This window comes from Mustela nigripes, chromosome 10 (genome assembly GCF_022355385.1).
Source record: "Mustela nigripes isolate SB6536 chromosome 10, MUSNIG.SB6536, whole genome shotgun sequence".
Lineage (NCBI taxonomy): Eukaryota > Metazoa > Chordata > Mammalia > Carnivora > Mustelidae > Mustela > Mustela nigripes.
The window spans coordinates 39510631-39533798 of NC_081566.1; the positions used below are offsets into that span (position 1 = coordinate 39510631).

The 23168-nt window shown below is 53.0% G+C and overlaps 1 protein-coding gene across 5 annotated transcripts in view; it reads left to right on the plus strand.

Annotated features, from left to right (window-relative positions):
* The window catches only part of NAV1 (neuron navigator 1), a 255219-nt gene that overhangs the window by 155186 nt on the left and 76865 nt on the right, over nt 1–23168 (plus strand). For 4 of the 5 annotated variants that reach the window (XM_059413084.1, XM_059413085.1, XM_059413086.1 and 1 more), the window contains exons 5-6: nt 46–148; nt 4778–5143. In XM_059413084.1, coding sequence (XP_059269067.1) covers nt 46–148; nt 4778–5143 — 469 coding nt within the window. Of the gene's footprint in view, nt 1–45; nt 149–4777; nt 5144–21632; nt 21812–23168 lie in introns of those variants that run through there. The other variant, XM_059413088.1, reaches the window with a different exon arrangement.

The window sequence follows — 23168 nt, forward strand, 5'->3', positions numbered from 1 at the left end:
GCAAGAAGTTCTCCACTCACCCAGCTGCTCTTTTTTCCCCTCCAGACCCAGAGTCCCAGAGAAAGAGGACAGTGCAGAATGTCCTAGATCTTCGACAGAACCTGGAAGAGACCATGTCCAGTCTGCGAGGGTCCCAGGTGACTCACAGGTAGGTCTAAGCTGCCGAGGGGGCTCTCTCTCCCGCGCTGGAGAGTAGGGCTTCAGAGACCCACGGGCCACCGCTGAAGGGACAGGAGAATTGGTCATCTCGGCAACAGAAGCTTGGTTCTGACTGGGATCTGCTTGCTTTGAGACACGAGATATCATTTTGAGCAAATGAGTTGAAAAGCACCAGAGTGGGCGATAGGAAGCCCCTCCTCCGTGATTCAGGCTCTGACCTTCTGTGTCCACTTTCCCTCCTTCGATGCTGGTCTCCTCATGTGTTACAGTTGCTGTCCTTCTCCTGTCCTGAAGTGTCTGTTGTTAGAGGATTCTAGAATGGTGCTCATCCCAACACCCAGCCTCTTTCCCTCTTCTGTCAGCTAGGTATCCCCTGGCCTCTTCAGCCAGTGGCTGACCCAGATCCATGCCGTGGGGGTGCGCCCTGTCGCCCCACCTTGCAGAGACTTTGCTGCCTCCAGCGGTGTGGGCCACTCCATCCTCCCATGGCACCTCTCCCTGGAGCGGCACACTGGCCACAGCCTCTGCCGTGACTCAGAATTTCCCCCACTGGCTCTTTGGGCTGCCCAGATGAGCTCATGCTGTCAGCTCCGAGGGGGATAGAGGGCTGGGCAGGGGGTAGAAGGAGAGAGAGCAGAAAGCCAGGATTGGGAAATCATGGGGGGTGTGGAGCAGGAAGGCTGAGAGCGATTAGGTGGCCTGTCCAGTTGGACTGGAGTTCGGTTCCTCCCCATCTCCTGAGGTTGGAAAAGGAGAGCAAAGTTGGGACAGAAGGCCAAAAGGATAAGGGCTTTGCTGAGCCCAAGTGTGTGCCTCAGAGAACTCCGTAACTATCATTCATCTCCGGGCACCGTGACCGGATTACCATGACCAGGAAGTGGAACAGAAATCAGGCTTCATAGCTTTCACTCATCGGCTGTAGTTCTTCTGCTTAAGAACAGCCCTGCTCCTCCATCCACGACTCTGCCTAGTCCTGTCCTATCCTGTGTGTTGGACACTCAGCCCTTTGCTCCCAGATAGCTGACATATTTTCAGTGCTCAATCAAAGCCTCTATTCTGCGGGGTTAGCAGGACCAGACTACTGAAAGGGGTGTGTGTGGGGGGGGACATCTGATGAAAAGAGTGCATGAGGGAGGCCCCTGGTGGCCCTGGGGCTCAGGCTGTCTCACACCTGTCCCTAACCTCCCTCCCTCACAGTCCCGAGCAGGACCCGAGTGAGACGGGCCGGGCTCAGCTTGGCTCGCCAGTTCAGGGACTCGGTGGATGAAATCTTGAACATGCTCCTTCCCCCATCCAGGGAGTCTGGAACAGCTCTCTCAGCACCAAATCACATGCCAGCTCCATGCCAAAGAAGCCAGAAAGTGCTTAGTTGCTAAGGGGGTCACACCCCAAATGACTCACCCACCGAGGAAGGGTAGAAGCAGTAGCTTCCGTGTCCTGGGGCCACTGACCGAGCACAGCCTGTGAAGCAGGACAGCCTGACCCCTTTTGGCTTTCTGTCCATGGCAGAGAAGAGGGAGGCCAAAAACCTTTTGCATAAAGCCGGCTGGTGGGAGGGGGAGAGCCTCAGACCTCTGACTTCTGTCTCCCTTTATGGAAAAGGAACCAAGAGCCCTGAGCTGGTTTTGCTGTTTATTGTGGACCCGGAGCTACTTCCTCTCCTGGTCTTTGATTTGTGCTCTTCCTGGTCCACACTTTGATAGCCAAAACAACGATTCCCTGAGTTTTTAGGGCTCTTTGACTTTTTAAAGTGCTTTCCATCCCTCAGCCCTTCCCTCAGCCCTGGGAGGAGGTAGGATATGTTCCTATCATCTGGGTCAGAGAAGCAGCAGCCGAGGCTGGGGCGAGGGGGTCCCTTGCTGGAGTCACACAGGCTGATGAGGTGGGGGGGTTCTGTGTCCGGCAATCTCAGAGCGCATGCCAGGTGCAGTGCTGGGCACCATACCCCAGAACAAAGACAGGCTTCCTCCTGGATGAGGAGCTTCCCGTCCAGTGAGCGCTTCCGGCCGGGTTATTTTCACTCTGGAACTTAGAAGCTAGCTCTAGATTCAGTTCCTTTTTCAGAAATCTTTATTTCTGTCCTGCTTCCTCTATTTCTACTGGCTCGTTTCCCCAGCAAGGAGAGCGTCTGGGTCAGGGGGGCTGGGGCTGGAGACGAAATGAAAGCCTCCCTCTGCTCCAGGCCCAGCGCTCTCCCCACCCCAGAGCGAGCGAACAAGCGAGCGAGAGAGAGAGAGAGAGAGAGAGACAGGCAAGACTGAAGGGCCGGATGCAGGGCTGGAAGGCAAGAACCGACGTTTGAAGCTAGAATCCTCCCCCGCTGACTCAGAGATGTCTGGAGATGTGTTGGGGTGGGAGGGGTAAAAAAAGAGCAGCAGAACCGAGGAAGAGGCCCTGGTAGTGCGGAGAGCTGAACAGAGTAGGCCAAGAATAGAACTGAGCGATCTGGTTGCTCCGTGCAACCCACACTGCGTACTAATTTTATTGCCGCGGTGTAGATGGACTAGGGAAACGGGCCGTGCTGGAGCTCTCCAGCGTCCTGTCACCGTGGCCATCATCATCCTTTGCTTTCCTGTCCTCATCTCATTGTCACAGTCCGCTTGTTTTTATTAAACCCTTACGGCAAGCGCCCCTAGACTGAGTCTGACGACGAGAACTTTCCCACTCTTCAACTCAACACGTTTGTCGTGGGTCTGCTCCTCATTGACTAGTTCTTGTACCTGGACCCAAGAACATGCCAGGCCCTGTGCAAAGTGGTGACATACAGTGGTGAGCGAGGCAGCCAGAGTCACACAGGCCCACAGTCTCCTTCAGGGCACTTCCATTGGCTCTGAGGTCCACAGTAATTAGAAACAGAAATAACACAGTGTGTGACAAAGTGCAAGCCCAGTGCCAAAGGAGGGCCTGGAGGGGAGAAGATGGATGTGTGCCAGGCCAGGAAGCCCCCCAGAGGGGCAGAGGCAGCGGTCACCAGTTGCCCTGCCCAGCCAGGGCACCCCTGCTTATGCCCAGGACTTCTGTAGGGACCACCCACGGGCCCAGGTTCAAGGATATCTGGACTTCTCCAGTTCTGTTGATCAAAAAAAATCAAGCTTGGGGGCCCCTAGGTGACTCAGTCCGTTAGGCTTCTGCCTTTAGCTGAGGTCATGATCTTGGGGTCCTGGGCTCCAGCCCCGCATCTGGGGGGCCTGCTTCTCCCTCTTCCCTTGCCGCTCCCTCCTGTTTGTGCGCTCTCTCTCTCTCTCTCTATCTCTATCTCAAATAAAGAAATAAAATGTTAAAAAAAAAAAAAACAACCCTTGTTTTCTCAAGGTTGGTAGAGACAGTTTGGGAAGATTTTTTTTTTCAAGGAGCATCACCAAAACAAGAATAGAAAAATCGGTGCCCCACTCCTACGTTAACCCCAAAGTGACTAAGAAATGGATGTGTTCACAGAGCGAGAGTTTCTTTGCTTGTGTGATTTCCTGTGCAGCCGCAGACTGCCTTAGCTACCCAGCTTTCTAGGTCTATGGGTTCTATTTCAGTTACTCACCCGTGCGTGGCCACAGTTAGGCCGAGCCACTGAGACCCTACCTGTGGGGGACTGGGGCTGGGTACGCTGCTGGGCTGAGTAGGCTGATCAGTCTCTGAACCCACATCCAGGCCACCTCTCCAAGCAGATCCCCAGGATCCTTTCTCTCTGCAGCCACCTGCAGGGGTCCCTGAGGGAGAAAGGCATCTCCTCCTCCAGCTCCCTGATCTCCTGTGTCGAGTCATCCACAAACCTGGGCCTGCTTTCCTCACCTGGCCTAGCAGGGCCTGAGGCCTGGGGCCCTGTGCATCCCGTCTTTACCCTCTTGTCCATTTCCCCATGATCTCTCCTCTTTCCAGTTAAGGCTGCTTGTGTTCTCTGGTGGGGTTCTGCTTCTTTCTCCTGACAGCTTAGGCCTTTTTGCTAGTCTTCCTGGGAACCAGCCACACATCTTGAGTTCCCAAAGCTTTTTGCCTGTACCCTCTGTAACTCATGCCAGACTTTGTCATCTCTGGTTTGGGAATCAAGTAGCTGTCAGCTGATTAGTAGAAAAAGAGGTGATAGACACACCTGAACCATAATGAATGGTTAAGGCCTTTGAAGCTGGTCTACCCACTTCCCCCAAGAGATCTCGCTGGACTCTTCCCATTTATTGAGCAGCTTGTATATACCAGGCACTGTGTGAGACATTTATGTATATGATCATTACAGCTCTGTGGAGTAGCAAATATGCTGTTATTCCAATTTTACAGATGAGGAAATGGAGGCTTAGCAAGGTTGATTAATTCATCTCTAGCTCACTTACAAATAGATTGTAGAAAAGGGTTAAAACCCAGCTCATACTATAAAATCTATGTCCTTAGGCAGTATATGAGATTGGTTCCCTCTCACTTCGAATCCTTTCCCTCTGACAACCTCAGGTACCATGTAACAGGGGTGCCCTACAGGAAGAGGGGCCCATGGAGGTGGTGGAGCCCACGTGGGCAGGTGCAGAGGAGGTGGGATGGCCTGGGAAGGGGGAAGGGTCGCTGGAGTGCAGTCCGCCGGGACAGGGCCCAGAGCGGCCCTGCCAGAGTGAAAACCAGTGCCCTTCTGCCCTCTGCCCAGCTCCCTGGAGACGACGTGCTACGACAGTGATGACGCCAACCCTCGCAGCGTGTCCAGCCTCTCCAGCCGCTCATCCCCCCTCTCCTGGCGCTATGGCCAGTCCAGCCCGCGGCTGCAGGCTGGGGACGCGCCCTCGGTGGGCGGCGGATGCCGCTCGGAGGGGCCGCCGGCCTGGTACATGCACGGGGAACGGGCCCACTACTCGCACACCATGCCCATGCGCAGCCCCAGCAAGCTCAGCCACATCTCCCGCCTGGAGCTGGTCGAGTCCCTGGACTCGGACGAGGTGGACCTCAAGTCCGGCTACATGAGCGACAGCGACCTCATGGGCAAGACCATGACGGAGGACGACGACATCACTACCGGGTAAGGCCCCTTGCACCTCGGGGCAAGGGGGCTAGGGAGGGCAGGGCGAAGACCCGTGGAGTGGGATTCCTTCAGAGGGGAGTGGGACTCACGACAGAGGTTTGGGTTGCTGCCCTGTGACAAAAAAGCAGCTGTGCGGGGCCTTTGGACACTGGTTGTGGCTGCCCCTGAGATTGGATGTGGTGTATTACCGACTTTGGTGTGGTGGGTGGGGGCCCCATTGGAGGAGCTGATTGGTCAATGAAGGGCCCTCCCTCTCATTGGCCCAGATGGCTGTCGTTCTAAGGTATGCCCCGCCCTCCTCCCCGGTCCTTTGCCCTCCAAAGGCTGGCGGGAAGGGTTTTGGGAAACGGTGCTAGTCCCGGTTCAGCTAACTCCGTGTGGGCCTTGGACAACCTCATCTGCTATCCCATTTGTGAAAAGAGGATGGCGGTACTACATCTGTCTACTTCCGAGTCTAATTCAAAGAGAAAATGAAAGCACTACTGAAACAGAAAAGTGATACTGTGGCTCCCTTTCCCTCGCCAGGGTTCCCAGACCCTCTGTCCCGTGCCTTCCCTCCTGGCACTCAATTTCTGCTGCTCTGGTTTTTTCCTCTGCAGACCTTCTACCAGTAATGCAAATTCCTAGCCTCCATCCCCGCCTGTTAAACCCTTCTGCCTCGCGGGGACCCTCATCTCTTTTCTTCCCCCAGTTGGCAGGGTTGGGTTTGTGGAGCAACGGGGACACAGGTGACAGTCTGGGAAGTGAAGGAAATGATAGGAAGAAAGAAGCGTCGGGAGTGGGAGGGGTCCTGGCCCAACTGTTCCAAGCTGTGAGATTGAAGAGCTGTAGTGGTTCTGGAACCTTCTCCAGGGCATCTTTCAGCTCACTTCTACTTCCTGTCTTCCTTCTTGGTTTGCTGGGACTTTCCAAGGGACCACACAAGTAGTGACAACACCCCTTCCCCCTATCCCTCTCAGGGATTACCTCTTCCCAATAAAAACCCCAAGTTTCAAGAGAATGAAAAGTAGCCCCACCTAGGAAGGGGCTAAGAGCTATGCTCCAGGCCATCCGCTGTTCCCTACCCCTGGGGACAAACTTGGAGGGACTGGGCAGGGCCTGTCCAGTTGATGAGGCTCTTCTGGAACAAAACAACTGACTCATGAATGAATGGGGTTGTTTACTGCCTCTTAAATCCCAGAGGCCAGCCCAGCCTCACGCTCAGATCCACCAGCCTTGGAGCCGGGACTCGAGAAAAGCTATCCAGCTCCTTTGGTGCTCAGAGGACTTTGCTGGGCAGGAAGGAGAGCCAAGGTGTGTGACGGGCTGCTCTGGACAGCCCCTGTGCTGGGAAGCTGCTTCTCTGAGGAAGCGTCCAGTCCCTGCCCTCTGAGAGCTCTCAGTTGTATAAGAAAAAGGGAGGCACAACCCCTGTGAGGCAGAGAGCTCTGAAAGTTCTGTATATGTTGGAAGGGCCAGAGCTCCAGCCCTTAGGGAGCTCCCAGAGAGAGGGAGGTGAGAGCCATCCCCCATAGTGCACGCAATGGCCATGGCAGAAATTTTCCCAAACATGGAAGGCACAGGACTCCTGCCTTTGGAGAGATCCCAGGCTGAGGCAGGTGGCAGGACTTCCTAGCTGGGTGAGCCTGGGGATGCTAGGAAAACTCTCCAGGCTTTAGTTGGTCTGTCTGCTAAATGCAGATAATAGAACCTATCTCAGGATGATTGTAAGGATTGAATATGTAAATACCTAGGAAATGCTTGGAATAATCCTTGGCTCATTGTAAATGCTCAGTAAATGTTAGCTTTTTTGGTGGTGGTTTTTGGTTTTTGGATTTGTTTTGTTTTCGCTGTTACTGGTCATTATTGTTATTGTTAAAATGTCATTCTGAAGGAGGACGAAGGACTCCTGCCCTCTGAGGGTCCCAGATTTGCCCCCAGGGATGGTGCAGTCTCACCCGAGTGCCATTCAGAATCAGCAGCTGGGACAGAGGTAGGGGCAGCTGGACAATCCTGGGAACATCGATTTTGGGGTGTGAGGGTATGGAATGCTAGGCAGAGGGGAGCCAGGAACGATGCCCTTAACCCACCCTCTCACACCCTTTCCTTATCCCCTTCCCTCCAGACAGGGTGTGTGCTTCTGAATCAGTTAAAAAAAAAAAAAAAAGGCAGGCTTCACCAAGGATAGCATGGCTGAGAACGTGCAAACCCAGGGAAGTCTGCAGTTCTAGGGGGAAGAAAATGTTGGCCAGCGGTGCCCATGAAGTGGACCTGACACTGAGCTGCGTCTGATGATTTCACGTGTGGTGTTCACGGGCGGTCTGCAAATAGAAGGAACTCTTTTTTTCTTTTTTAAAGATTTATTTATTTATTTGACAGGCGGAGATCACAGAGAAGCAGGCAGAGAGAGAAGGAAGCAGGCTCCCTGCTGAGCAGAGAGCCCAATGTGGGGCTCGATCCCAGGACCCTGGGATCATGACCTGAGCTGAAGGCAGAGGCTTTAACCCGCTGAGCCGCCCAGGCGCCCCAATAGAAGGAGCTCTTAACACTTGATAGTTGTAAGGTTTCTCTGTTGTTGACTTCCCCGCCAGAACTGGGAAACACACCCACCCTTCAGCGTGCTAAGGAAGGCAGAGCTGAAGGGAACCCACTTATAACCCCAGTAATTTTAATGTAAACAGTCACTCCTCAATTATGTGCTTTCACAGTTAAGTGTTACGCTTTTTCATTAGAGACCAGGCATCCTCTCGATTCCAGCAAGAGACCGAGGAGTCCTGAACGCGCCCTGCTCAGCCCCCTTCTTGGCCCTCCCAGCCTCACTGTGGTTTCCGTGCAGGTTTTATAATTTAGGAAATGTCCTGTTTTGAAGAAACTTGTTTTCCCTATTCGTGAAGTGGTTAGGGCTGTTCCCTGCGGGGCCTCCCTTCTGACGATCCTGTCCTGTGGGTCGCCTTTTCATTGTTATTAGTGTCCTCTGAGCACAAAAGTGTTTCATTTTGATGAGCTCTAATTTATCTAATGTTTCTTTTGTTGCCTGTTCGTTAGGTGTTGTATCTAAGAAGTCACTGTCAAATCCAATGTCATGAACCTTTGCCCCTGTGTTTTTCTTCTAAGAGTTTTATAGCTAATGGGTCTTTTTAAAAATAGAGATTCCAAGTCTCCTTCCAGACCTACCAAGGCAGATTCTCTGCTACTCAGGAAACCATATTTTTCTAAAGCATCTCGGTGATTTTGGACTCGTCTATCTTCCCATAAAGGACAAGAATCTTCTTTATAGCACTCCTGACAGCTGGTCTTTCAGTGTTGCCTTGCAAAGATACAGTAAGCTTATTCTAGTTCAAATAGAGCAAAATTATGAGAAAGTTTCTAAATATTCACCTGAAATCTGCTTCCCTTCTGCCTATGGATTCAAATGCTGCCATCCAAGAAAAATAGAATAACCATCAATCTTCATTCAAATATTTCAACGTGTTCTTAATGATCGTTCAGATAGTCTTTTCTCTAGACCAAAAGAAAAAAAATAACTTATTTCATTACTTTCTTAAATGACCTAGTTTTTCACCAAATCTCTATTATCCTGGTCACTCTCGCCTGGAAGCTCTCAAGTTGTCAATGATCCTCTTAACATTTGGCACCTAGACCAATCACGACCTGACACTCATCCTGCCGGGGTGATCTCCAAAGCATGACACTGTAGACAACTTCAAGTTGGCTGCGGACTGTCCTAGATGACAGTTTGAGAGACATTTTTACCTCTTGAAAAGCGAACAGGAATTTGTCTTTCTAAAAATAGGAAGGTCTGGAATTTAATCTAAGTAAGAAGATAAGTTCCATGGCCATCTGTCCTTCCTGTCCCTGGCACCCAGAGTTGGAACCCGAGGAGAGTCAAGGATGGGCTCCCGTGCAGAGGTAAATAGAGGCCCTGGGCATGGGGAGCAGGTATGCCGAGAGGGGAAAGGGGTGCGAAGGCCCTCCGTTCCCTCCCTACTTGAACTTGGATTGCCCTCTCAATGTCTCCATTTCTGCCCATGTGAATGGCAGCTTGGCTGGGCTGTGTGTCTGAGCTTTGTGGCTGTTAAGGAGAAGGACCCCCAGGCCGCGCAGGCAGCCGTACCGCCGTGTTGCACACCTCCAGTGGGCGCCATTCCCATGGTATAGAGTTGTGTCATCAGCAGCCCTGGCAGACTGCTGTCCAGCGACCTGTGCCAAAGGCCGCAGAGCCAGCAGGCCCCATCTTGAAAGAGCTCTGCGGGTGTGTGTCGGAGGGACAGCGGGATTTCTTGGCGACTGTCTGCTGTGCCCTGTGTCTCTCCTCAGGTGGTTTCCTGCTCCATGTGTGTGGCTGGATGTTTCAGGCTTCTTGCTCCCTCCTCGCCTCCCCTCCCTTCCCCAGCCTGTCCTCTTGAACCGTGCTTAGGGGCTCAGGAACAGATGGGATTCGTTTCCTTCTTGGCTCTGAAGTGTCCTGACGTTGAAAAATGTCAACTAAAATAAACTGTAAGCCCCTGCTTTCTCCCAGGCTGGCTCCCAGCGGCAATGAGCCCCAGCCTTAAAGGGACACCTCCCAGCCTTGCGAAGCTCACCTCAGCCTCGGTCTACAGCCACCTGCCCAAGAAGGAGGCTCATTTGCTGCTTTCCAGTTCAGCTGATATCTGACCTATAAACCCCAAATGCCCGCCCCATCCACTGTCAGTGACAAGAATTCTCTTGGAATGGGCACTGGGCTCGTAGGGTTTGTACAAAGGAAAGAGAACCTTTTTTAGTTTGAACGGACAGTGGGGGTGGGTTTGTCTTCTCCCTTTATCTCTCCTGTTTCCTGGCAGTTCTGGAGGTATCCCACCTGGTGGGCAGCTGGCCCAGGCCTGGCTTTTGCCCGTGGAACATAAGAATTAGGGTAGAGGACAGTAGGGGATCATTCAGGGGGAAACCCAACATTGGAGCTCAAGAAGGAAAGTCTAGTTTCTGTCCTTGAAGGGCTTCAAATCTAAAAGGGAGGTAGGATGCCTCCTGGGTCAGTGGCAAAAGAAGGGATGTGTAGTTGAAGTAGACCGTGGTTGTTGCCATTTCGGGATTAACATCTAAGAATTACAATGTTGACCCACAGATTGATACAGGCAGCTTTGCTTGATAGGTCTCTGTGGTGCCAGGGGACATCTGGAGATTGGGACTTCCGTCCAAAGCTCCTCTCTAGTTTGCTGTGTGGCCCTGAGCAAGTCATCTAGCCTTTCTGACTCTTAGTTTGTTCAGGTCTAAAAAGATAGCCATTTTTGTCTTGTGAAGTTCAGGTGAAGAAAAAAAAAACCCGCAAGTGGGAGAGTTTTGAAACGTATTAAGAGCTGTTGGTTTGAAATATATTATTCTGATCTTAACTTACTGTTCTGTTCATTTGGCTGGTAGCCTCTGCCTTAATCAGGAGCTGTGAGAGTCCCCAGATAAGATTTCTTCAGCTTGGCAGATGAGTTCTCTGAGTTTGACTTCTTTGGCAAAGGATGATCTTGTTTTGCTTTTCAACACCATCTTGATACTCTTTTAGTCCTGTGGCAGGCAGTTAAGTCAACAGACCTCTGAGAACAGGCTTGTCTACCTAGACATACCACTGCATACCAGGGGCAAGGTAGTGGAGTGGCTTAGCAGGAAGGCTCCCAGCTCCCGGGTCTGAGTCCTAGCTCTTCTTAGTAGCTGTGGGATTGGGTGAGTACTTATTCTGCCTCAGCCTGTTTTCTTAGCTGGAAAACATGGGCCGTGTATGGGACCTACTCTGGGGGATTGATGTGAAGATTAAATTTGTTAATACGTTTATGTAGAATAGGCGTTCTACACGTTAGCTCTTGTCTGTTAGCTTTTTGATGGCCCTCGCAAATGGACGGGCCTATGCCATCACGTGCACATTTGAAATGACAATACAGTATTTGGAAAAGTGTTTGTTAACCTTTATGCTTCAAAAGGCTGTTTCTAAGCCTCATTTGAGGCTGACACATTAAGTGGCTTGCCAAGCAAGGTGGGTATGTTCTGACCTTGTGACGCCCGCTCGTACAGTGTTCTCCTGTGGCAGATGGCACCCCTCCCATGAATGGGAGTTCTGGGCCACAGGTAGTTATGCAGCAAAGCTAAGCCAATTGCACGCACGCTCACACAAGTGGACGTGACCCCTTTCCCGCCATGACCTGCTAACTGTGTGTCTCCTGCACAGAAATATGTGTTTATAGTCTAGGAAGAGTGTCTTGTGCTGGAGTCCCCAGAAGGAGACCTTGAGACAAGTGGTTTATTTGAGTGCAAGTGGTTTATTTGGGAGATGATTCTAGAAAACACTGATGGGGAGCGGGGAAGTGAGCCAGGGAAGAGAAAGAAAGCCAGTGCAGGTTACTGAAGTGGGCAACGGGCCCTCAGGGATTTCTGGAGGATTGCGTGGAACACTGGTCCGAGCTGTCCCACATAGTGGGCGCAGAAGCATGGGAATTCACCTTTCGACTGCCAGTTACGATGGACTGTGGGACATTGCCTCCACGGGACATTGCATCCTGGCTTTTCTAGCGTGTTCCACACAGGCTTAGAGAAATCCCTCAGGGTGAGAGGACAGGTGCTCTGAGGCACAGGTGCAGCAATGTTCTTTTTTATTTTTTTAAGATTTTATTTATTTATTTGACAGAGAGAGCGAGTGAGCGTGCTGGCGCACAAGCAGGGGGAGTGGCAGGCAGAGGGGGACTGAGAGCAGCAGGCTTTCTGCCTAGCAGGGAGCCCGATGTGGACCCCGGGATCATGACCTGAGCTGAAGGCAGACGCTTAACCAATTGAGCCCCCCCAGGCGCCCCGGTTTTCTGTTAACGTCTACGGGAATGGTGACTGCAGAGTAGGAGGGACGCAAAAGGCATTGGTTATAAAGAGGGAAGCGGAGAGGAAAGGAAGGGACGGAGGGTGTGGAGTCTGATTCCTGCCTCCAGATGGAAGACGGGGGTGGCTTCAGAGAGCTCCTGGCTTTTGAAACACCCCTTAGTTCTTAAAACAGAACAGCATTAGCACTCTACAGGCTGTGTGGGGTTAACTTGGATCACAGTGTCTGCTCACACCCCACAGGGTTGATGGAAGATTGGAGTGAGCCAGGTATCCCCGAGGGGCAGTAGGATGTGTGCTCGTTGCCCTGGCAACTGGTGCAGCCCAAGGCAGGGCCCCTCCTCTGATGTGTCCTACTAACCTACAATGGAGCTCCTGGGCTTTTCACTGAGTTTGATGACATACAATTTGGTCGGCAATCAGGATGGATAGGGGGTTGAGGAAGCTGTTGAGAGGGTGTTGGCTTTTCCCTACAGTCCTGCCCACTTGCCTGTCCATTTGCCTGTCCTCTCCCTTTTTTTTTTTTTTTTTAAAGATTTTATTTATTTATTTGACAGAGAGAAATCACAAGTAGATGGAGAGGCAGGCAGAGAGAGAGAGAGGGAAGCAGGCTCCCTGCTGAGCAGAGAGCCCGATGCGGGACTCGATCCCAGGACCCTGAGATCATGACCTGAGCCGAAGGCAGCGGCTTAACCCACTGAGCCACCCAGGCGCCCCTGTCCTCTCCCTTTTAATTGTCAGCTCCATCCTCCTTTCCCCACCAACCTATATATTCTATGATAAGCCAGCTGGGCTCAAGTAATGCCTGGAAATTCCATGCAATCTGATATTACAGGAAGAGCGTAAGTCTGGAAGTATGATGGGCCTGTGTTTGGATCCCAGCTCTGAGGCTTTGGGAAAGCTGTGAATCCATTCTAGTGGGGATACTTACATGGGAATCAGATTCCTAGAAGGGTGTTATGGAATACGTTGCATTAATATACTAGGTCTGCAGCCAGGGGCTCAGTGAATGTTACCTCCCTCCCTTCTCTTGGCTTCTAGAAAATTAAAGCAATAAAGGTCCTAAAGACCATCTATAGAATGGAACATTTCCCCAGGGTGGTAATACCCAGTTGCCCACTGGTCTGCCACATCCCCTCCTTCTGATAAGCCTTCTCTAATCCATCCCATTGCACTGTGATTGCTCTCTGACTCTGGATTGTCTTGGAACTTGTGCATTTAACTTAAACTGTAGTCGCTTGTGCTTTTTAGATTCTCTAACAATTGCATAGCATGTGTGGTTTACAAAACACTAATATCTCATTACTTTATTTAATCCTAACACTGAATTAGATGTTCTTTTGCCGAGTTTGCAAGTGAAGAAATTGGAACTTGGCTTACCAGGATCACAGTACTTAAAAGTAGCCAAACCAAGCAAAACCCAGGCCTTCTGACTCCCATGTCTTGTGCTCTTTTTGGTATACCCACTGCCCGGCTGGGCATACCATGAAGCCTTTTCCCTCTGTGTGCAGCCCTGGTGCCCCCTAAGCCTAGGAGAATTTCTGGGGCAGGGATCACGTGCCTTCCACTGGAGTAGGAGCTCCCTAAGGACAGAGACCCTATTTGCTATTTTTTCTCAGCACCCAGCAGAGTATGTTCTCAGGTCATGCTATTGACTGGCCAGTGAATCATTGTTAGAGACCCCCATGTGGGATGCCCCTAAGTGACCTCGATGTTTTCCAGGATAGGATCTTCTTTGGAGAGCCACAAAGTAGCCACAGCCGGGAGCTCAGGACCACAGGCAGAAGAGGCAGAAGGAGCAGCCTCTGTGAATACAAGTCCTTGTTGACTCTGGCTCAAAGGCTGAACTGTCCCAGGATGTCCGCAAGGGGCCCGCTCTGGCCTCTGGGCTATCAAATGTCTCTGGCCAGCCAGCAAAAGACCATTCACTGCAGCTAAAAAAGGCCAGCAGGCCAGGCAGTCAGACTTACCCCACTGAGCTTGCATGGGGGTGCCCTAAAGAGTCTACGGGCCTAGATTGTTCTTGCCTGTGTGTTAGGGCAGCGATGGGACAGGCGCAGGCAGATGTAGAAAAGTCTGGATTTTGAAAAACTGGCAGAAGGAAAGAGTCAGGCCCAGAGAGACCCAAGGCACGTAGCTCCAGAAGAGACAGCTCGACATTCACTGATTATGCAAGGCAGCGTCATGGGGAGACAAGGTAGGAAAGGCTGATGCTGGGACACATGCCATGGATCGACAGAGCCAGCGTGGCCGTGATGTGCACACCAAGGAGGGGGATGAGAGAGAGACACTTGTGTGAGACCCGTCCGAACACGTGTGTGAGGCGGCTGGGTACAAAGAGGCTGTGTGTGCACGAATGCTCGTGGCAGGGGGCGGGGGACGTGAGGCTGCCGATGGGCAGGGGCATTCAGCAGTCATAGGCACAGAGGGTGTCTGGAAGGTGGAAGCACTCTTCAGAAAGGAGTGAGTGACCGTGCACTCAGCCTGGGGGCCTGACTCAAGCAGGGCAAGCCATTCTCGCCAGCCTGCCCTTCTGCTCCCTTTGTCCAACTGGTATTTAAAGGGGTCTGTCCCATGCTCTGTCCCTTCTTTCTTGGGGAGGGGGGCATCTGCAGCCTGGAAGACAGGGACACATCTCCAGCCTCGATCCTGCCTCTTTCCCTGACTGCACACTCTCTTCCAGCTCCTTTCCTGGCCCGCTTCTCCTTGGTCACCTTTCTCAGTGTCTCAGCCATCCTTCACTTCAGTGTCTGGTTTCCATCTCGGCTCCTGTGGGTTTGATGACAAGGAGCCATTCAGGAGTGACACTGTCTACATGTACCCGGCCATGTGGCCAGGCTCGCGGCTGGGCTTGGGTGGTAGGACTTGTCGCGGTAGGGACTTCTGGGGCTGCTGACATTCTGCCGAGTGTTAATAGAAGAGGAGGGACAGGGCTTATCGTCTGCCTGTCACCATCCCTTCCTGAGCCAGCTGCCCCATGCCCTTGCTGGAGTGAACTTTCCACAGAGGATCCCTGTTTTCTGGAGGTAGCAGGAGCAAAAAGCTCCTTGCATGAGGCTCCAGCAAAGAGATCCTGCCCTTCCCGGCTCTGAGTAGGTGCCCCTGATGTGTGGGAGGCAGTGGCTATATGGTCTCTTATGTCTCTGCTGGTCCCCGTGGTGAGTTTTCTGTTCTTTGGAGGCAGGTTGGCAGCATTGATAGAACATTCTAGAGTCCAGATGACCTGGGTTGAATTCTCATGTTTGCCACTCACCACCTGCATGACCTTAAATAAGTTACTTAGCTTCTTCATGGTTTATCTCATTGTCTGAAAGGTGATAATACCCACTTGGTGATATTTACTCATACATTTAATAAATATCAGTAGAGCACCTACTGTATAAGATATTAGGGGATACAGCAAGAGGACAAAAATAGACACTATTCTTGAACTCAAGATCAAAAAAGAGATGACAAACAAATAAATACCTATTAGATTATGTGGCACTGTGTGCCATGAGGAAAATAAAGCAGGGTAAGGCCGAGAGTGACAGGGAGGGGGCTGTTTGAGCTCTGCTGGTCAGGGAAGGCTTTTCTGGCACACTATGCAGAGAAGAGCATGTGCAAAGGCCCTGAGGCAAGGATGGGCATGTGTTCAAGGAACGGCAAGGAGGTCAATGTGGCTGATGCACATAAACAAGGGAGAGAGTAATCAAAAAATGAGATCAGGAGGCAGCCAGGGGCCAAGTAATAAAGGGTCTTACACATCAGGGTCAGGACTTTAGCTTTTCTTCTAGCCAAACCAGGAAGGTTTCAGGGAGAAGAACGGTGAGGTCTGACATGTTTGGTGAAGGGTCTGCCAGGCTACTATGAGGAGCATGGCCACAGGGACACCAGGGAGAACCTAGAAGCCTGGAAAGGAAAGTACTATAATAATGCAGGCAAGAGAAAGTGATGGCTCAGACCAGGGTGGGAGGTGGTGGCTGGGGACATGGCGAGCAGGGCTTTGAGGATAAAAGGGATGACACATTTACAATGTCTTCTCAAATCATACGAGATTTTATTCCTATTTCTCTCCAGAGATTAGAGCTCCACTTCAGTAATGGAGAACCTGGGACAGTGGGCGCTGTGGTTGTTCTGAAGTCATGTGGGCGCGCGTAAACACACACACATGCACGCATCTGCCCGGGGAGGCTGGCTGAGGGTCCACCGGGTCCTACTGGACCTGTCCCCCATACCTCCATCGTCCTCTCCGTCCTGTGTTCTCAGAAGCAGACAGAGCCTCTGAGGTTTGGGATGATGGCAGGAGGATATCAAGCAGGACTGCTGCAACAGTAGCTCACTATGTGAGATCTGGTGGCGGGTGCTTCCTCTCTGCTGCCTGTCCCAGCTGTGGGGTGGTGAGAAAGGCAGGTATCCTCAGAGGTCATATAAATATTTGCGGAACAGTAACATGGCTGGGCGCAGGACCCTTTCCTCTGGTTGGCTCGTTTGCTGCTCCAAAGAATTCTCAGCTGGGATCAGTGCTGGACTTTGGGACACTCTGCTGTCCGTCTAGTGACTCCCGTGCCCCTGATCCAAACTCTCTCCCACCTACCCTCAGAACCTTTCCATCTGAGCCTCAGGCTGGCACTGGGGAGGCAGTTGGTAAGACGGGGGAGTGCTGACCACTAGAAAGAACACTGTACTGGGAACCAGGAAGCCCAGGTGCTGTGGGAAGACCTTGAGGATTCACTTGCCCATTCTGAGCCCTGGACTTGAACCAGAGGAGCTGTACATAATTTTTCGACTCTGACATTCTGGATTATGTGACCAGGTGAAGCGGATCTGTTCCAGTGTAGCTCACATATCCTCCAGGAAGGGTCTGGAAGTTGGTGAGGGAAGGTCCAGCCTTAGTAGGTCAAGAGCAGAGAGAAGCTCACCAGGAGCTCTTAAAAACTCGGGCCTCCCTGAGAAGACAAGAAATCCATTGGAGAAAATTCCATTTCTAATAGAGAATGATCCCTAGCCTGGGACGAATGTCATCATGGCTTTCCTAACCTGGGGCCAAACTACTTGAGACCACTCTCTTTTTTTTTTAAAGATTTTATTTATTTATTTGACAGACAGAAATCACAAGTAGGCAGAGAGGCAGACAGAGAGAGAGGGGGAAGCAGGCTCTCCACTGAGCAGAGAGCCCTATGCGGGGCTTGATCCCAGGACCCTGAGATCATGACCTGAGCTGAAAGCAGAGGCTTTAACCCACTGAGCCACCCAGGCGTCCCGAGACCACTCTCTTAACCTTTGATGCTCTAAAGCAACTATAGTAACACCTGCCTCGGGCTAGAACATTTGGTTGTTCAGAAATAAAATCAGAATTGTGGAAGTGTTACCACTGAAGCTGGGAATGATTTTTATAGGTGGTTCTGTCGAGGTGCTGACAGATGGTTTCTCTAGGAGTCACCAGGGTCCTTGGGGGATCTGGGAGTAGGTTCAAAAAGCTGGAGCTAGGGACGCCTGGGTGGCTCAGTTGGTTGGACGACTGCCTTCGCCTCAGGTCATGATCCTGGAGTCCCAGGATCGAGTCCCACATCGGGCTCCCAGCTCCATAGGGAGTCTGCTTCTCTCTCTGACCTTCTCCTCGCTCATGCTCTCTCTCACTGTCTCTCTCTCAAATAAATAAAATCTTAAAAAAAAAAAAAATAGCTGGAGCTAAAGGAGCGAGCAGGTCATTCTCCATGGAGAGTATAGGGATCCCACCTCAGTGTGGCCCCAGGGTTAACTCACCAGGGTCCTCACCCAAGTCCTTTCCCCTGTCCCTGCATTCTGGTTTAATTCTTCCTCATTCCTATCACCTCTCTGGACATGGTAAAATGCTCTTTGTTCTGCCTCTGCCAGGATGCTGCCAGCCCAGCCTGGCCAGGACGTGGAGGGGTCTCAGGGCTCAGCTTGCCCCTATAGATCCCAAGGGAACGTCTCTGACTGGCCCAGTCTTCTGGAGGGGCAGGGCCTTTTCCAGCAAAGGAAGTAAATAGCTTCATTGTTGATGGGAAATTGGGGAAGTGAGGGTAGGTCAAGGGACAGAGTGGTGGATGCTTACCCTGGGACCCTAGTCTTCTCAAGGGTCTCACTTCTGGGGCTCACCAGAGAATCAGTGTGTAGTCAGGCCCAACAGGGGACACTGGAACCCAGAGACCTCCAGGCAGGTGACACTGGAACTTGGACCACAGGGACCTTCTGGCAAGTCTTTCTCTTTTTTTGTACCTCACCCTCACCAGCCCCATTAACCTCTGAGATTATGGTCAAGGCCACAACCAGAGCCTCCCACTAACTGTCTCTGGATGTTCCTGTTGGAGATAGAACGTTGGTCTGGAGGACCTTGGGCCTGAGCCAGGGTGACTCCAGAGATCCTTTGAGGTGTGAGTGGAGGCGGTGGAGGGCTTGTGGGGAGGGTATCACCCCTCTGAGGAATCTGGGTAAAAGACCTCATGTGCATTAACCTGGACTCTGCCCTCTGCATAAAACATTTCCTAGCCTTTCCATGCCTCAGTTTCCCCCTTGTAAAGAGGCACTCTGATGGCGCTGGCACGGGAGACCAATGAGATCATGGGTCCCAAGGGCTCTTTGAAGAGAAGCCAGAGTTGCACAGAGAAGGCCTATCTAAGATAGATGGGCCTTTTTCCTCTTTCCCTCTTTGGCTGGGTTTTCATTCTGGAAAAGTGCCTGACTCCCAGCTCCCTATCAGCAGGTGTCTTCCCCTCCACCACATGCCTCAGCTGTTCCCTCACTCCTGCCCCAGGCTACAACTGTGCAGCCTGGGACCTGGGAAGAAGAGCTCAGAGTCACCCCCTGCATGCCCCCACCCCCACCATTGCAGTCAAGGCAATGAGGCCACCACACACACACACACACACACACACACACACACACACCCAGCTCTGCCACACCCCCATGATGGGCAGGGTCAGGGCCTCTTCAAGCGCCTGAGCCGGGTCTGCTGACAGGGGAGGTTGTGTTTTACTGTCTTCACAGAAGCCCCCAGACAGCACTTCTCTTCAGTGATGCTGTCCAATTACCCAAAGTGCTTTGACCTGTTGGCTGAAAATAGCAGGTGCTAATTTGCATGCTATTTCTTAAAGTCTCTGGGCCCCTGCTCCTTCCCCTATAAAAGCCCCTGGAACCGCCCCCAAGCAGAAGGGTAAGTAGAACCCACCTTACAACCCTACAATCCACCTTCCTCATCCACAAGGAAAGAGGAACATGTAGAGAGAAACCTCAGTTCCTACTGGGTTTTAGCAGTTCAAGAATCAGACCCCAGGAGGAGGGGGTTTAGAGATCCTCTAGCCCAGAATGCCCTTGGGTGGGGGTAGGAGGACAAGGAGAAAACTCAGGAGCTGAGAGCTCCTCTTCTGTGCCCAGCTGTGAGTTGGTTTTTTTACGCCTGCTCCTATCCCTAATCCCTGCTGTTGGTGGGGGTTGGAGGTTGGGGGTGTGGGGGTGTTGCCGTGCAGGCAGAGGGGGAGGGCCAGAGGGAGGATGGGCAGGCTACCTTGTGTGAAGAAGAGGGATAGGGCCACATGGGCTCTGCAAGGCTGTGAAGGAATGTTCTGGGAGAGCTCAGTCCCTGCTCCAAAGATGCCTGCCCCTCCAAATAAAGCCACTGTGCCTCACCTCTGTTGGTCTCCCCTCCCTCCAGGCTCTGCAAAGGAGGAAACCTTATGGAAAATGCACAGCTAGATCTGGGGGAAAACATCCCCTGCTGGTGACATTCCTCTGGCTCAGACAAAGTCATTTTACTCAGGATGCTGGCTGAGGCTAAAGAGAATCCCTTATGGTGTGTGTCACCATAAGCTGTTCCCCAGATGACCCAGGCCAGCCCCAACACAGCTGCCCAGGCAGACTCTCCTGAGAAAACTGATTACGCTCACCCTCCAGTTGGGGTGGCGGTGAGGATGGCCTGGCTGTGGACATGACCAGGACAGAAGAACCAGGATAGGGGTTTGGTCTGGGGCCCGAGATGGGTGAAAACACTGGAGAAAACCACCTGCCTTGCTCTGATTCCCCTCAAAGGTGGTCTGCCTGGGATCTGGTGCACCTTTCCTAAGTCCTACCACTGAAACCACCCAGCACTGAGTAAAGGGAATAAAAATCAACTCCCCGCCCCATGCTGGGATCACGCAGCTCTTTACTCCCCTTTGATCTCCAAGCATATTTAGAAAACTTGACCACAGCTTTTTCTGCAACCTCAGAAGTAGACCCCTCTCAACTCAGTGCTGGGGATCCCTCTGAAGGGAACTCCAAGACATAGTTCCCCCATTTAGAGATGCAGCCCCAAGTCAGTGGCCCTGGGCAATCAGAGGACCAGAGCCAGATGGGCTTTTAGGGAAAAGGGCCATCCCTAGCACTCAAAGCATGGCCAGACCTCCTTAAAGGCTGGAGAGCAGGAAGGAGCTCAGGAGTGTGAATCTCCTGTGCTTTAACTTTTGCAAAAACCCATCCCAGAAAGCTCAGGGTGCTGGGGTGACAGGCCTAGGAGAACCCAGAGGGTCTCTGTGTGCAGCTGGATCGCCCCCAAGCTTCCCAGCATCAGCGGCACACTGACCTCTTAGGTATGTACTGGGGGCGGGGGGAGGGGGTGCATTTTAAAAAGATCACTGCTGTTGATTTCATTGCTTCAAGAAATGGCAGATAGCATCTGTCCGTTTCTAAAACATGGTCTCCCCGGTTTGCCCAGATCACAGTGAGATGGGGACCCAACCTTACACAGTTAGCCCCCTCCAGGAGCAAGGAGAGAACCCCCAGGAAGCAGTGAGGAGGGCATCTGTGCAGCTCCCGGTCTCTGCTGGGGAGAGTTAGGAGCTCAGGAAGACCCTAAGGGAGCTCAGTGGAAGGGGGTGCTGCTACTGGATCCCACTTGTTCTTCTTTACAACTAAAATCCTCCCTCTTTGAGATCGTTTTCTTCTTAGTCAGCTAAAAATGCCTCCTGGATGAAAGCACAGATCCTTGCAAGGTGTGAACGATTCCTCTCCCTGGCAGTCTTCCCCCAACACGCACACCTTTCACCATATCTATTTCCCTAAGTTGGAAAAACAGCCCTCCACCCCCGCCCCCCAGGTTTTCGCCACTACTGGAGGGCATACCTTCCTAGTCTCCCCTCCCCACCCCAGGTCTCTGAGCCAAGGCCCTGGTAATTTGTGCCCGTGGTCTGACCTTCCTCCCCCACCACGCTCTCCTTTTAGGTGATGTACCTATCCCCTGCTCTTATTCTGACTAATTTTTTAGAGCCCGGACAGGGGGCCAGGAGGGGGTCTGGAAAGAAGCCCCGCCCGGGGAAGGTTCAACCCAGGCCTCCCGGACCCGTGCCCACCGGTATACACCGGTTCGTTCCCTGGCTCGCTGCCCACACCCCCTTCTGCTCCTGTAGCGCGAGTAAGGGCGCCCAAGGGACCGCAGCTGGCAGCACGGGAGTTAATTCCGGAGCAGCCCAGGTGGAGGTCGAGGCCCCCAGCCCGCTTCTGCACCTCCCGGGCTTCCGAGGCCACCGGAAGGCAGAGGCTGCGGTGGCTCTTTGTCTACCTGCTCTGGGCGTTAAAGAGCCCGCTCGCAGCCTGCATCTGCGGGGCTCGGGACAGAAGTCAGCGGCGGCGAAATGGGGCTCTGTCGCTTTAAGTACAGCTGGAGCCGTAAGTGCGAGCCCAGGCGGTGGGGAGAAGAGGGAGCGGAGGGCCGGCGAGCAGTCGGCGTCTGGCCCTCCGCGTGGCCCGGGCTCAGACCTCTTCGGGTGTCCGCGGTGCCGGGGAGGGCGCTGGGTGCCCACCCGGCGAATGGCCGCCTGAGCCGGGGAAGATGCTTCATCTGCCCCTGCCCAGGTCGGGAAGGACGGTGAATTTCCCTCGCAGGTAAGCGCTCGGCTGCCGCAGTGCTGGGGTCGGGTTGGGAGCTCCCCAACCCCAGCCCCAGCCCCGGTCCCTGGCTACGCTACTACCGCAGCAGTGGGTGTGGGGTCTGCAGGAAGGAGGGTCTTGGCGGCCCTGCTTCTCTGATAGAGGGAGGGAGGACTTCGGGCACCGCCAGAGTCCTCTGGCTCCCGGCACTGCTCCCGGTGCCGGAGCCGGAGTCTTGGGCTTGTTGGCGTTGGGAGTTGGAGGTGGGTGTGTGGAGGGGTCTGGGGAAGGAAGCGGGAAGGCAAGGCAAGGCGCTTGGGCTCCCCAGGGACCGGGACAAAGCTGAGACAATGGCACAACTTGATTGAACTTGGATGGTTGCTGCTGCAGTGTATGGGGGGGGGGGGGTGTTCCCCCCCCCAGCCTTGGGGGGGGGGGGGGGGGGGGGGTGTTTGGGGCGGCGGGGGGGGGGGGGGGGGGTTGTTCCCACTCCCAGCCTTGGTGGGGGGGTGGTGTTGAGGTTCTTAGGGACCTAGAGAGTGGAAGGGGAGAGGTCTTCAGAGGAAGGGTCTCCCTGACCCAGAAGCTCTGGGGTGTAAGGAGATAGAGGGGTGAGACCTAAGGTGGGGAGGTAGGGGTGAATTTGTGACCTCACAGCTGGTTGGTTCCCCTAAGAGTGAAGCCTGGGACTCTACTCTGGGAAGGGATGAGCAGCAGAGGAATCTGGGAGCTGCATGGTTGGGGACCACAGACCCTGGTAAGGGGAGCCGTGCATAGAGGCTCCCCACTAAGGGGAAGTGAGTATGAGCACAGCCAGACTGGGATCTTCAGAGCCGACTTGGAAACTGTACTTCCAAGAGAGGATTAGGAAATTCCAACAGCTAGAGAAAGAGAGCTGATGCTTTCTGGTTTTTCTGGGAGCTTCCCACCCCAATATACACACTCCCTCCCCTCAGCCTCCCTTTGACTTGGCTGGCTGAAGGAAGTTGGAGGTTAGGCCTGATGCCTGATGCTGAGACCACCCCCACCCCCAAACCTCCTCAGGGCTCTCAACCCCAAGAGCCCAGCCTTGCATCCTGGAACATTCTCTGCTTCCCCATGGTTCCTTGGGGAGAGCCCCCACATACATGCAGGCCTAGGGTAATAGCAACAGAACCAGGCAAGCCCTGACAAGGGAGAGGCTTCTGCAGCACTGGGTGCCCTTGGAGGCCAGAGTCCTGCTGGCCCCCAGCTTCTTGTCCCCTACCACAGTGGGACAGTCTGCAGCCCCTCTGGGATGGGACTTGGGACCCTTGGACTGACTTTGCTAAGGTGACTAGTGGGATTTATCTTTAAGGGGAACCAGTTTTGAACAAAGAATCAATCTACGTAG